The 15,604-nt window shown below is 41.5% G+C and overlaps 1 protein-coding gene across 7 annotated transcripts in view; it reads left to right on the top strand.

Moving 5' to 3' along the window:
* Positions 1-15,604, top strand: part of dzank1 (double zinc ribbon and ankyrin repeat domains 1) — a 101,439-nt gene that overhangs the window by 65,329 nt on the left and 20,506 nt on the right. For 6 of the 7 annotated variants that reach the window (XM_059648410.1, XM_048536268.2, XM_048536267.2 and 3 more), the window contains exons 14-17: positions 6,579-6,682; positions 11,486-11,560; positions 13,688-13,787; positions 15,183-15,277. In XM_059648410.1, the coding sequence (XP_059504393.1) occupies positions 6,579-6,682; positions 11,486-11,560; positions 13,688-13,787; positions 15,183-15,277 (374 nt within the window). The remainder of the gene's footprint in view (positions 1-6,578; positions 6,683-11,485; positions 11,561-13,687; positions 13,788-15,182; positions 15,278-15,604) is intronic. The other variant, XM_048536269.2, reaches the window with a different exon arrangement.

Genomic DNA, 15,604 nt, shown 5'->3' with positions numbered 1-15,604 from the left:
CTTGTCAGCCTCAGTGCTTCCTCCAAGAGTTATTCAACATAGAGGACTGATTCATTAGCTGAAAGAGGATGGTATGTGGTCATTATCAGAAGATTTCCTTGCCCATGTTTAACCAGAAGCCATGAGACTTAATGGGGGCATTCCTGCTCCTAATCCAACTTGCTTTTTTGATGGTCTCAATAAAAATGTTTCTCCCAAATCACGTAAAACTGTACTTTCAAATTGCCGTCAGTCTAACTTTTGGCCCTCTACTGCAAAGGAGAACCACTTGGTAGTCTAATGAGAAGAAGCTCTTAAACAGTAGTTAATTGCATGATTGCAACTATGTACAAGTTACATTGTTTATAATAGTTTCTGTAATAATATCTGTAAGGAAGACCAAGATGGTAGATCTTACTATTTCCATTCCTAAGTTGTTCTCCTGGCCACAACCCCATGACATTATCACAGTGTTTGGGGCTTAAGGCAGTACACAACATTTAACTCTTTCAGCCCCATACAAAACTGAGCTTCAAATTCTATATTCTGTCCATCATCAATACAATCTGTTCACGCCTCCAGGCCACCTCCTGTCCTCTCCTATATTTGACTCATGTGCTGCTGAAGCCTCCACCTGTGCCCTTTACCCTCTAGATTTGAAAATACTAACATGGTCCGTCTGATATCTCAGCATCTACCCTCTGTAAAATTGGGATTCTCGAAAACTCACCGTCCATTTTCTAACTTGTTCTTGTTCACCCAAAATCTTTGCACAAACTAACCTGTTTTTGCTCCTGTTGTCATTTTTATTCTTCATTGTCTCCATGGCCTTATCCCATCCTGTCGTTGTATCCTCCTTTAATCTGATCACCTTTTGAGAGCTCTGCACTCTTAATTCGGCTTGCTGCAGCTTGTGATTTGAGTAATTTCACTGTTGCAGACCTGTCTTTATCTGCAGAGGCCTTAAATTCTGGCATTCCCTTCATTTCTATCCATCTCACCTCCTTTAAGCTATTACTTAATATCTATTCCTAGTAATATCTCCAGGCCAGTGATGGTTAAAATTCTAGCATCATGTTTGCTTTAATATTCTAATCTCATTCTGTAATTATGTCATCCACATGTTCATCACCCCATAGGTGATTGCCCTTTGTGCATTTTTTCTTCTTACTAACAAATGGGTTTATGTTTTATTTCACAGCCTGAGTAAGCATATAAAGAGCAAAATACTGCAGAAGATGGAAATTTGAAATAAAAACAGAAACCAGAAAAGCTGGACCGACTCGACAGGTCTGGCAGCATCTGTGGAGAATGGAATAGCTAATATTTCAAGTCTAATGTAACTTCTTCAGAACTTTGATTCTGAAGTGAAGTCATATTTTGAAATATTGACCCTGTTTTGCTGTCCAGACCTGTTCAATCAGCGTTGTTTGAGACACCATCCAAAAGCTCAGTGTTAGTTTTCACAGCCAGCTCCACATCACTATCACCTCTTTTAATTTTTCCACCCATGCAAAGATGCTTATTCAACCTCTAGCACTGGATAAGCAGAGAATTTTCAAATGAGATGTGGAGACTAAACCAGTTTGTTCACAATTTTGGAGCAGGATTTTCCCATGCACTTTGGGGCGCTGTTGCTGGAGTTAAATGGAGGTCAGATGTCCACAATGATAGAGACATCATCTGGCTGTAATTTTCCCCAGCTTGGCCAATGAAGGCCAGACGATGGGCTTTCTATTCAAGTAAGGATGAGAGGTGGGCTGTCAAAAGCTGGAGGACTCATAAAAAGCCAGCTGCTCTTACAGGTGTGTGCATGAGAGAGAAAGAGAGAGAGGGTTCCTAAGTTAGATGCTGTCTCTCTCTAACTTCAATCATAAAGTAAAACTTAACCTGAGCTACCATTACAGATGGTGAATCTGCCACTATCAGACTGCCTCAAATTAGTTCCACTGTTCTCCAATACCTCTAGGGATCTGGCAGCCTTATGAAGGCATTAACAAGGAGAATTAGCTGCCCATCATTTTAAGCCTGCAAACCCACCCCCATCTTACCTCTTCAGAAGAAGTGGCTCAGGGGCACGGTGCTGTCAGGAAATTGGCATGTTAGTTGGCAGCATAAATGTATCCATCCACCTCACTACAAGTTCACCCCCACCAGGATGTAAAAGTTCAACCTTAGGTTCTATTGGAGTCATTATACAACAGACAACAGCCTACTCACCCTTTCTTACACCTCCGAAACGTTGCCTGACTTTGTCCCTGTCACAACTAATTTGCTTCTGAAATCCTCACCCAAGCCTTTTTATTTCTCATTGAATCTAACAGCATGGATACAGGTCGATACAGGTCCATGTCGACCAAAATATCCATCCATACTAACCCCATTTCCTTGCACTTGGCCCATTTCTTTCTAAATCTTTCCTCTCCATGTATTCATCCAAATGCCATTTAAATGTTGTTAATGTACCCACCTCAACCACTTCCACTGGCAGCTCATTCCGTGTGTGTACCACCCACCTTGTAAAAAAAGTTGTCCCTCAGGTTCCCATGTATTCTTTCCCCTTTACCTTAAACCGATGCCCGCTACTCCTCAATTCCCCAAACCTGGGAAAAAGACTGAGTGCATTCACCCTATCCACGCCTCTCATGATATTATACACTTCCATAAGATCCCCAGTCATCTCCTATGCTGTAAAGACAAAAGTCCTAGCTTGACCAACCTCTCCCTATAACTCAGTCCCTTGAGTCCTGGCAATATCCTTGTAAATTTCTTCAGCACTCTTTCCAGTTTAATAACGTTCTTCCATTAGCAAGGTGACCAAAACTGAACACAATACTCTAAGTGCGGCCTCACCAACATCCTGTACAACTGCAACATAACTTCCCAACTTCTAAATTCACTGTCCTGACTGATGAAGGCCAGTGTTCCAAAAGCCGCCTTCACTGCCCTATCTACCTGTGACTCTACTTTTCAAGGAACTGTGCACCTGAACTCCAAGGTTCATCTGCTCCATCACACTCCTTAAGACCCTACCATTCACCATGAAACTCCTACCTTGATTTCACTCTCCAAAATGCAACACCTCACACTTATTTATACTAAACTCCATTTTACAATTCTCGGCCCACTTCCCCAGCTGATCAAGATCCTGCTGCAATTTCTGATAACCTTCTTCACTGTCCACGATACCGCCTATTTTAGTGTCATCTGTAAACTTACTAATCTGCCCTTGTACATTCTCATCCAAGTCATTGATATAGATAACAAACAGAAATGGGCCCAGGACTGATCCCGAGGCATACCAGTAGTCAGACATTCCAGTCTGACAAACACCCTTCCACTATTACTCTCTGTTTCCTACCACCAAGTCAATTGTTTATCCAATTTGCCAACACTCCCTAGATTCCATATGATCTAACCTTCCAGAGCAGCCTACCATGTGGAATCTTATCAAAGGCCTTATTGAAATCTACGTCTACCACCCTGCACTGATCAACCATCCTGGTCACTTCATCAAAAAGCTCTAACAAATTTGTGAGGCACGATCTCCCATGCATAAAGTCATGCTGACTACTCCTAATCAAAACTTGTCTTTCTAAATGCATGTATATCTTATCCCTCAGAATCTTCTCAAGTAACTTATCTACCACAGATATTAAGCCTACTGGCCTATAATTCCCAGGTTTTTCTTTATAGCCCTTCTTAAATAAGGGAACAACATTCACTACTCTCCAGCCTTCTGGGAGCTCATCTGTGGCTAAACGATGATGCAAGCACATTAGCCAAGTCCCCCACAATTTCTTCTCTAGCCTCTTGCAGGGTTCTTCGTATATCTGATCAGAACCAGGATATTTATGCAACTTCATACATTCTAATACTTCCAACCAGCTCCTCTACTGTAATATGGACTGACCCCAAGATATCACCACTAACTTCCCCAAGTTCCCAAGTCTTCATGCCTATCTCCATGGTAACACAGAGGAGAAATATTCGTTGAGGACCTCGCTCCTCTCCTGCAGTCCCATACATACGTGCCCACTGGTTTTTCAGGAATCCTGTTCTCTCTATAGTTATTCTTTTTCCTTTAATGTACTTAAAGACTCTCTTTGGATGCACCCTCAGCTTCGCTGCCAAAGCTATCTCATGCCCCCTTTCAGAGATAGCAAAAACTGACAATGCTAAAGAAGGGTCCCGACCCAAAACGTCAACTTTAGTGCTCCTCTGATGCTGCCTGGCCTGCTGTGCTGCTGCAGCTCCATATTGTGTTATCTTACGTGCCCTTTCGCCTTCCTGATTTCCTCCTTCAGTAAAATCCTGCATCCTGTATATACCTCCAGGGATTTCCTTGATTTCAGCTGCCTGTTCCTGAGCCATGCATTCTCCTTTTTTTCTGGTCAAAGCCTCAATATCTTGTCAACCAGGGATTCCTACTCCTGCCAACCTTGCCCTTCACCCTCACAGGAACATGTAGACCTTGAACTCTAGCTATCACACATTTAAAGGCTTCCCATTTGCCAGAGGTCCTTTTGCCTGCAAACAAATTACTCCAATCAATACCTTCAAGCTCCTGTCTAATTCCATCAAAAATTTGCCTTGCCCCAATTTAGAACGTGAACACATGGACCAGTTTTGTCCTTCTCCATAGCTATTTTAAAATTAATAGAACTATGTCCCAAAGTGCTCCCCCGCTGTCACATCACTCTTATGTCCTGCCCTATTTCCCAAGGGTAGGTTGAATTTTGTCCCTTCCCAGGTAGGACCCTCTATACACTGCTTAACGAAACTTTCCTGAACACATTTAACAAATTCCACCCCACCTAAGCCCTTAACACTATGGAGGTCCCAGTCTATGTTTGGAAACTTAAAATCCCCCACTATGACAACCCTATTTCTCCTGCAAGTCTCTGCAATATCTCTGTATATTTGTTCCTCTAACTCCTGTTGACTATTTGGGGGCCTATAGTACAACCCCAATTATGTCACCAACCCTTTCTTATTTCTTAGCTCCACCCACAAAGCCCCACTGGATGATCCCTCAGTTATTTCATCCCTGACTACTGCTGTGATACTCCCCTTAATCAAAAATTCAACTCCCCCTCCCCTCTTTCCTCTACCTCTGTCCCACTTAAAGCACCTGTACCCTGGCACATTAATCTGCCAGTCCTGTCCCTCTCTGTTTCTGTAAAGGCTATAATATCCCAGCCCCACATATCTATCTACACAAAGTTCATAGGCCTAACCTGTCAGCCCTCTTGCATTGAAATAGGTGCAATTTAATTCATCCGGATTCCTTGCTCCCTGGCCTGTTCCTACCTGACCTGCCTCTTGAACATGCTATTCTGATTATTGTATTTCCTTCCAGCCTCGCACTTGCCTCCTTGATGTTGAGGATCCCGCCTCCCTCACCCAGCAATGTAGTTTAAACCCTCCCTTGCAGCACTAGCAAATCTGCCTGCCAGGATATTGGCTCCATTCCAGGTCAGGTGCAACCCGTCCCTCTTGAACACATCACCTCTGCCCCAGAAAAGATCTCAATGATCCAGGAATCTGAATCCCTGTTCTCTGCACAAATTCTTTAGCCACGCATTCATCTGCCATATCCTCATCTTCATACCCTCACTAGCTCATAGCCTTCTAGATTATTTCAATGCATTTCTGGTTGGTCCTGTACACTTACCCTCTCTAAACCTGAGGTCTTTCAAGGTTTTTCTATTTGTGTCTTAACTATCATTGATTCCCATTTGCCTATTGCCCCGAGGCTCATAGATCTGCAATGGCTCCTGTGAAATAACATGTTACTTTTAAAATTCCCATTCTTATTTTAAAGCCATCCAGAGCCTCATTCTTCCGTATACCTGTAATCTCTCCCGAAGCCACAGCCCTCTGGAATACTTGAAGTCCTCAAATCTGTGCCACTCAAACCTGATTTTAATACCTCTACCATTGGTGATCATGTTTTCAGTTGCGTTGGCCTTAAAATCTGAATTGCCTCCTTACCTCCCTCTGCCTCTCTATCAAACCTTCTTGCCTTATGATAAATATTAAAACCTTCTTCTTTACCCAATATTTTGATGATCTGACCAAGTACCTCTACGTGAGTGTGTCTTTTTTTTAACACTCCTGTGAAGCACATTGGGACAATTCATTACATTAAAGATACTGTATGAATTGAATTGTTATTGTAATTTCAACTCATGAACTCCCAGTGTCCCCTTTGAAATTGCATACGCAGTGACTTCCGTGATACCAAAGTCACATTCAGCTGCCTAGCTCCTGACCTCTAGAATTCTCTCTCTAAACCTCGCCTCTCCTCTATCTCCAGTTGCTCCTTGCAGACACCCTTTAATACTCTGAAGCTTTTAGTACTAATGTTTCTTTATGTAGTTAGTGCCAAATGTTGTGAGATTATGTCCCTGTGAAGTGTCATCGGATGTTTAAGGTGTTACATGGACGTAAGCTGTAATTTTTTTTCAAATGTTGACTATTACTAAGTTTCAGCTCTCAGGCAAAATCGTTTGTCCAGTTTATTGCTACCAGTCACTATATCCAGCTTGGGAATATGCCAGTTAAATGTTGATTTCTGACTTATCTTTATACAGGATATTGGAGGTTGCAGTTAGATCACATCTGTGCACATCTGCGCAGTTACACACAAAACAATACTGAATTCCGGGCTCTAATTGGAGAACCTCAAATGGGAAAGGTAAGTGCTTAACCTCATCAAAAATATTTTTGATTGTTAAGAAATTGGTTAGAAGTTTATTTAAAGGTTGTTTTTAAAAAGCTTGCGTTTAGACAATGCCTTTCACATCTTTTTGAAAATTACCCTGTCATCTCTAATTGACAAAAGTCTGAACTAAAAATTATAATGCATCCCTGTCTCTAATCTAGCTAGAGTATCCTCCGCAGAGACCAGTCTCTGTGTTGGTGCAGAGTAAAGGGAAAAACATTGCCAATTCATCTTCAGAAGGCTCACAGCCATTATCTCAGAACTGGTGGAGGTGCTGCTGCTGGGCAGATGTCATACATACTTTTGGTTTGCTATATAATGTTGACCACTTGTGCCTGTGGAACAGAAGAGAAAAAATTATTGGTGAGGATGTACAAGCCCTGATGTGGAGGACTGTGTGAGGCTTCTAGCCTTCCTGTGAAGAGTACACTACAATGCTCTTCACTGGCTTGTCCTACCATTCCTATCCATCCATCAACATGGAGCTAATTATTTTACTGAATTTCGGACATCTCTGGGGCTTCTAGAAGTGAGGACTACAGACTTTAGGGTTGTTACTGGCTTGCAGTGAATGAAGGGCATTTAAATGTAGTGCCAGAACTTTGAACCACAGAAATTCCCAGCAGGAATAGAGAGTATAGGGTTAAGGAGAATCTAAAGGGATTCTACAGATACATTAAGGACACAAGGGTGACTAAGGAGAGAATAGGGCCCATTAAAGAACAGCAAGGCTGCCTATGTGTAGAATCGCAGGAGATGGGAGAGATACTGACCGAATATTTTGTATCAGTTTACTGTGGTGAAGGATATGGAAGATAGAGATAGGATCGTTAAGATGTTTGGTATGCTTGCTCTTATTGGTTAGTGCATTGTGTATTAGAGTTGGGAGATCGTGTTGCAGTTGTATAGGACATTGGTTTGACCACTTTTGGAATACTGTGTGCAGTACTACTGGCCTCCCTGCCACAGGAAGGATGTTGTGAACTTGAAAGGCTTCAGAAAAGATTTACAAAGATGTTGCTAGGATTGGAGGATTTGGATTTTAGGGAGGGGCTGAATAGACTGGAGCTGCTTTCCCTGGAGCATCGGAGCCTTGGGGGAGGCGGTGTCCTTATAGAAGTCAATAAAATTATGAGGAGCCTGGAAAGGGTGAATAGACAAGGTCTTATTCCCGGGGTGGATGAGTCTAAAACTAGAGGGCATAGGTTTAGATTGAGAGCGGAGAGATTTAAAAGGGACCTAAGGAGCAACTTTTTCATGCAGAGTGTGGTGCATGTATGGAATGAACTGCCAGAGGAAGTGGTGGAGGCTGGTACAATGACAACATTTAAAAGGCATCTGGATGGGTATATGAGTAGGAAGGATTTAGATGGATATGGGCCAAATGCTGGTAAATGAGACTAGATTTATTTGGATATTTGGTCAGCACGCACGAGTTAGACCAAAGGGTCTGTTTCATGCTGTACAGCTGTATGACTCTATGAACTTCCACTTGCCTAACATATTGATTCCCTGTTTAGGGAGCAACTTGCTTGCATAAAAAAATTAATGGAAAGGACATTATGGAGAGAGAAAACTTGCCGTGGACTATGATGGAAATGACACTATCTCGGATGTCTAATACTTCAGTTTAAATCAAAAATGGATGATGCTGGCCCCTCTCCAATCCCCCTTTCTTTTCCAGAGTTCTTAAACAACTTGTTATCTCCCAAATCTAATCTTCTTTTTTTCTAATGGTTCATATTTGAATCCCTCCAATCAGATTTCTCTTCCAGCCAATGCACTGGAAAATGGCTCTTCTCAAAATCACAAATGATTGGTTACTTATGTGACTGTGAAAATCTAAACCATCCCTCCCTTTCTTCCACTGCCTGGTTGCAGTGCCAACAGAGTTGATCTTAGCAACTTCCTCTCACACCTCTCCACTTTCTTTCAGCTGGATAGGACTGCACTTACCTTTGTTCCATTCTTATTTATCTAACCATAGCCAAATATTGCCTTTCTATTGTGTCTGGTATCTCCCAGTAATCTGTCTTTGCCCTTGCACCACCTCCTATTATTCAAATAAATGCTGCCTTTGGAGACACAATCTAAAAGCACAGCCTTTTGAATACTTCTGATTTTATTCCTTCCACACATAGTTGACAGTGTCTTCAGCTGACCCAGCACTCTGAACTCTTCAATTCCCCTCCTAAGCCTCTCTCTGTCAACCTCTTTCTTCCTGTATTTCACTCCTTAAACATGTCTCTGACCAAGCTTTTGACCATCCATCTTGCATTTCAAACAGAGTCTAACTTTGCTTTATGATGCTCCTGAGAATTGTCTCATGACATTTTGTTGTTTTAGAAATTCAAGCTATCATTTCTTTTGACAATATTCTAAAATGTATTCAAATTCACGAGCCACTGAAAGTTGGTTTACCTTTATTACCTGATAAAATCTCCTCAGAATTGTAAATACAGTACCTCTATCAGATTTTTTCCTCACCTTCTCTTCCCTATTTTTGTCATCTGCCCTAATATCTCCTTGTGTTAGTCAGCATCAGTTTTCCTTTTAGATTTTTCTCCTGTGAAGTACCTTGGGATATTTTACTATATTAAAAATGGTCTTCTCGTTCAACTTATTGAATTTTCTCAGTACCTAATGTCTCTATTTGATCATTATAACTAAAGTCTGCACTTCCTCTTTCGAACTTGACATCTTCACAAATCACAAGTGCACCTTCTCCTTGGTTTTGACATTCTTCTTAAAGTAAGGTGTACAAAATTGGACATGATGTTCCAATTGCAGCCGAGGCAATAGTTTAGCATTGTGTGTTTGATTTTATACTGTTTGGGGTTCTTCACTCCTTGCACAACGACAATGATTCAGCAGCCAATGGAAAAAGAAAATGACGTGGGTATAAAACAGGCAATTGATTCAGTGTTACACATTTTATGCTACAGGTCAAACTTTGCCCTGATTATCAAATCTACAATCCTGTATGCACCTTGTAAAAGAAATCAGCTTTAACTTAGCATTATTAACACAACGCTGTTGTGGAAGGAGCTCCTGGATTGCGATTCAGTGGCAATGAAAAAACAGTGATGTACTTCCAAGAGTATGATGATGGCAGTGCTCCCTCATATCTGCCTTTGTCCTTTGAGATAGTAGTGGTTATAGGTTTGGGATGTGTTGTCGAAGAATCCTTGGTGAATTTCTGCAGTGCATCTTATAGATAATATACAGTGCTTTATTGGCAGTGAAGGGAATGAATACTTGTGCTTGTGTTGCCCATCAAGTGGACTGCATTGTCCTGGATGGTATCAAGTTTCTTGAGTGTTGTTGGAGCTGCATCCATCCAGGCAAGTGGATCCATCCAGTGACACTCCTGACTTGCGCCCTTGAATGCGGACAGGCTTTGGGGAGTCAGGAGTGAGTTATTCACCGCAGAATTCCCGGTCTCTGAACGGTTTTGTAGACACAGTATTTATATGGCTAGTCCTCAGTGTCTGGTCAATGGAAATCCCAAGGATGTTTAAAGTAGATGATTCAGTGATGGTAATGCTATGAAAGCCAAGGCAATGAATAGATTCTCTTTTGCTGTAGATGATCATTGTCTGGACATTATGTGGCCACTTGCCATTTGTCTGTCTAAACTTGAATATTGACCGAATCTTGATGCATTTGGACATGGATTATTTCAGTAAGTGAAGAGGTACTGAACATTGTGAAATCAAACATCCCCACTTCTGACCTTATCATGGAGGGAAGTTCATTAATTATGCAGTCAGAGATGACTGGACCCACCATAGTCCCCTGAACAACTTCTGCAGATATGTCCTTCATGCTAGGTATGAGCAGCCAATACTCCACTTACCACCACTCAGTCCCCCATTCCAATTGATTCTCATTTCTTACACTTGGCCAAATGTAACCTTGATATCAATCGATGTCATTCTTGCCTCACCTCTGGAATCAGCTCTTTTGCTCATGTTTGAATCAAGGCTGTCATGAGGTCAGGAGTAGATTGAGGAAACTAGCCAACTTTCTCACTTATGGAGGTGGCAAGTGATTAGGGAGGTGTCAAGCCATTGCCTGACCACATAAAGCCTCAATTGCTGGGACGTTGGGAAAGTCCCCAGTGGATTTACCTAGCACTAATTGCCAAGATGGTGACTCATATCTCTCCAAAGCTGACTCGCTCCATTATTTCCCCTTCTCTCCAACTCCAGGGAGAAGAAAATCATGGCCACAATCTCTTAACCCCAGCATGACAGCACCCAACAGAAACGTAGCTGACTGTATATATGATATCACAGAATCACTATGATGTGGAAGCAGGCCATTTGGCCCATTGATTCCCCTCCAACCCTCTGAAGAGATACCACCCAGATCCTGCTTTCGGTCCCCTCCCTGTAACCCTGCATTTCCCATGGTAATTCACCTAGCCTGCACTTCCCTGGACACTACGGGCAATTTAGTATGGCCAATCCACCTAGCCTGAACATCTTTGGACTGTGGGAGGAAACTGGAGCACCTGGAGGAAATCTACTCAGATATGGGGAGAATGTGCAAACTCCACACAATCGCCCGAAGGTGGAATCGAACCCATGTCCCTGACACTGTGAGAGCACTGCTGACCACTGAGCCACTGTGCCATTTCATTTTGTTTTTTAATCCCTTTACAGGGTTGTGGATATTTTTGACAAGGTCACTGTGATCTATTCCTAAGTTAGAGTGATTATTTGTTTCATGATGGGAGAATTAATTGATGTTTTTGTTGTTCTTTGGCAGATCATATCGGCAACTGTCCATGAAGATGGTTATGAGCTTAGTCTCAGAGTGAACTTTGTCCTTGCAGGAAATAAGGTTTGTTTGCTGTGCTGGAGTTGCATGTTATCTGCTGGTTTTGACATGATGTTCAGGCCCTCAGTAATGTTTACTAGTTCCTCCCCTTTGATATCAAGTAAATTGAAACACTGACCCAGAGTCTAATAGGTGGTAAAAAAGAACATTGTAGGTTGCAATCATGTTTTAAAATGACTGATCAGTTGAATAAAAATGAAATTTCCTGCCTACCTCCTGCCTACATCATTGTGATTCAGATATCCTGTTCTGTTTGTGAAGGTTTAAGAAAAACATGTAAGTTTCCAACAAATTTCAGCTTGCTCACTTTCCAGGCATTATCTGCTCCTGAAGAACATGTGGGCGGTTTTCAGAGGCCACTACCTTCATCGATGTTCCTCTAGTTGCTACCTTTCTCACTCACAGAGGTGGTGTCAGGCCATTAATTAACTTCTTAAAGCCCTCAGTTGCTGGTGTTGCCAATATTTTGGATTTTATTTTCACTGCTCTGAAACCAAAACTATTTTACAAAATCAGACAGAAGCAGGAGAGGGATGATTTGGACGCAGTAAAATGGCATTTCACCATTGAAGTAAACTGAATGAAGGTGGAGGGAATAAATGTCAAGAATTTTTATTTTAAAAATTCACCTTGGGATATGGCAGGGCTGATATTGCCCTTCCCTTTGATTCTGAGAGAGGTTTTGATAAGCAGCCTTCTTGAACTGCCCATGATAGTTTGAAACACTGAAGTGGCTTGCTCAGCCTTTTCCCAGGATACTTTAAAGGCAGCCACCAAATGAAATCATGAATGGCTTCACCAGGGAAAGACAGCAGATCTGTTCGTTAACAAGCAAGCCAAATTTTTTTTGTGACAATATGGCAGTTTTATGGTGGCTTTTACTAACGCCATATTTTCGTTAAACTAATATCAAATTCTCAAATTACCCTAGAGGGATCTGAATTTTCATCGTCTGGATTATTAGTCCAGGTATCTGGTTTACTCAAGCAATTACATAAGCTGTACACCATCATTGCCCCTACAGATGTCTCAATGTTGTAAATAAAGGTCTTCTCTGCTACCAGTTACGCAGGTCCTCCTCAACTAGCCCAAGCCAGATTAGGAAGCCTTCAGCCTGCCCAGCTCTACCTCCCAAATCACAATAGCAGCTTAATCCTTCAACCTAAGATAACAAGGTGTAGAGCTGGATGAACACAGCAGGCCAAGCAGCATCAGAGGAGCAGGAGAGCTGAAATTTTGGGTTGAGACCCTCTGATTTCTGAACAAGGGCTTTCCTGTTCCTCTGATGCTGCTTGATCTGCTGTGTTCATCCAGCTCTACTCCTTGTTATCTCAGATTCTCCAGGATTGGCAGTTCCTACTATCTCTGATCCTTCAACCTTCCCCTTTTCCTGATCATGACTTGGATCCTTTGTTCGTGCTTACTGCTATCATGTAATAAGGTGCCTCTTCTGTAAATACTTCATGGTGGCATACCCTGTATGTGGAGTCGTTAGCTAGGCCCAAGACAAAGAAAAGACAAAATAAGGACAGGTGGCAGCAAATTACCTCCAATATCCCTTACCCAGTATTATGTCCTGGCACAGGTGGCAAATACCACAGGGTGGACAGCACTGGTCATCTGGGAAAATACACTTCCCACACCTGGCAGAGGTCAAGATTCTGCCCATTCTTCCAAATTTAATCTGAATCACAAATCCTTGAAACATATCCCTAACCATCCTCAAGGACAACGCAAAATTGAAGATTACCCAAGTGGCTGGGAGAGACGAGGGAAGGACGAAGGAGGAAGGTTTATAAATAATTGTTGTCAAAGGAGATTTGAACCCATTGTTTCTATAGAAACTCATTTTCTTCAGGGTACATTGGATATTAACCATGTTATACACTCACTGTGGAACACTGGAACTGCAAATTAATCCCTTATATTAAAGGCTATTTAGAAAATGAATCAGCTTTCATTCAATAAAGTTGATACTAAGCATATTCATATCCAATGTTTAACAATGGACTGGGAAGCAGCGTGAGTGAATTGACCTTGGTTGGGTAAGTCGTCACGCAGTAAAATCTAGTTGTGTTGAGGAGTCTCATGTTCAAGGTGCCTTTGTATCTTTTGTTTTCGCCCCAACAGAACATTCTAACTGGAAAAGCAACGAAGCTGTCTGAGGATAACTTCCTTAGTAGTGTGACTGAAGGCGGAGATGGTTACCATAGCAGTCTGACAAGTTTGGGTAAGTTCCACTGATGCAGCATTGATTTGACAGCAGTTTTTCAATGTAAGGGAGGGGGTTGCTTTTAGAGCACAAAATTCTTTCTGTTCAAAAATGTCATGAAGAGTTGATGTAAAAACACTCTCTTTGTATTTTGTTGCTAAATATATCAGCAAAAGGAATCTGGCTTCTTTGTACCATGGTGTGCTCTGATTACAACTGTATAAACCACATCAGTACAGAAACCGGTTCCACCTCAACAAAGCAAGAAAATGCCTTTCCTTTTTAAAAAAATCCTGAATTTTACAATTATTAAACAACTAATATATGCCATGGATTGTATTTCTATCTGTGTCTAGAATGTGTTTATATAAAAATCAGATTCCTCATTAGAATAACTACAAATATGTGAAAAAACTCATTACAATGCAAAATAAATTATACCTATCCTCTCCCTACCCTTTTCTTGTTGCCTTTTATACCTCAGTAATAGGTGATAGTGATTTGTGTACTTAGATATGTCAAGCATTTTGCTCCTCCACATCTTGTAAGTCTCTCATTGCTTAAAAAGAATTCTGAAGTGCATGACATAGCAATGTATAAAGTAGGAGTGCCAGCATGCTATTTGTCCAATCGAGTCTGCTCCACCATTCAATATGATTATGGCTGATCCTGTTTCTCAACGTCATGCTCCTGCTCTCTCCCTATACCCCTTCAAACATTTAGTCTCTCGAAATGTATCAGTTTCTTAAATATATGCAGTGATGTGGCCTTCACAGCCATGTGTGATAGAGAATTTCACAGGTTCACCATCCCAGTCACTTCTCCTCATCTCAATCCGAAATGGTCTACGCCATGTATTGAAACCCTTGTGACTCTTTGCTCATGACAGAGGGAACATCGCCCCTGCATCCAATAACACTCCCACATTGCTCCATTGATCATGACTTAATCTAACAATGGCCGTTTGTAGCATCCAGCTCCCATTTACAATATTTACTGTGGCACAGTAACTAAATTACAGTGGCTAATTTAATTTACAAGTAAATTCAGTGACCCACCATCTCCTTTCATCAAATATATTTTAAAAGTTTAAACTGTCCCCTGGTGCACATTCCAGGGGAGATGTGCAGCAGATACATTTGTTACAGAGTGGGGAAAGGCTTGTTGTATTTTCAGAGGTCTTTTGCAATATTAATCTAATGAAGCCTTTGAGATCTGAGTAATCTTTGCAGTTTTCATAATGTGAAAATTTAAGATACCAGAGCAGCATAAGACAAAGTGACGTATGTAACACCAAGGAAGCACACTTTTATTTGATACCAAAAATCTCATCATTGCTCAAAGGATTAACTCTTATCGGTCCTGATGTTACTACGCTATTCATACTTCTCAGTGCAACATTTCTTTATGTAGCTAGCGAGTCTCTTTCAGATGGAGCATACACAAGCAAGAAACCTAAAAGATCAAGGAGGAAAAGACAAGTGACAACGAAAGAAGAGAGATTGCCAGTTGGTATTCCTTATAATATCCCTTAAATGCCATGCAATGCGAACACCTGCCTGTGAGAAGCACTTGTTGTGGATTTTATTTCGGGTTGTATAATAACTTGCACTAAAATATATGTTCTGGAATGGTACGATATCTAATACAATGAGATCCTGATCTTAGTGATAATGGGAACTGCACATGCTGGATCTTAGCCAGGTCAATTTGTAGAGTCCTTTGTCGGTCCCTTCCTTTACTATCCTTTTCTAAGAAAGGGCATCTACCTCAGTTTTAAAAATTGAAATTGAACCTCATTATTTGGTGGAGCAAGTTCCAGATTTCATCTACCC

This window comes from Stegostoma tigrinum, chromosome 9 (genome assembly GCF_030684315.1).
Source record: "Stegostoma tigrinum isolate sSteTig4 chromosome 9, sSteTig4.hap1, whole genome shotgun sequence".
Lineage (NCBI taxonomy): Eukaryota > Metazoa > Chordata > Chondrichthyes > Orectolobiformes > Stegostomatidae > Stegostoma > Stegostoma tigrinum.
The sequence above is the reverse complement of the archived record's forward strand: the minus strand, read 5'-3'. Positions and strand labels throughout refer to the sequence as shown.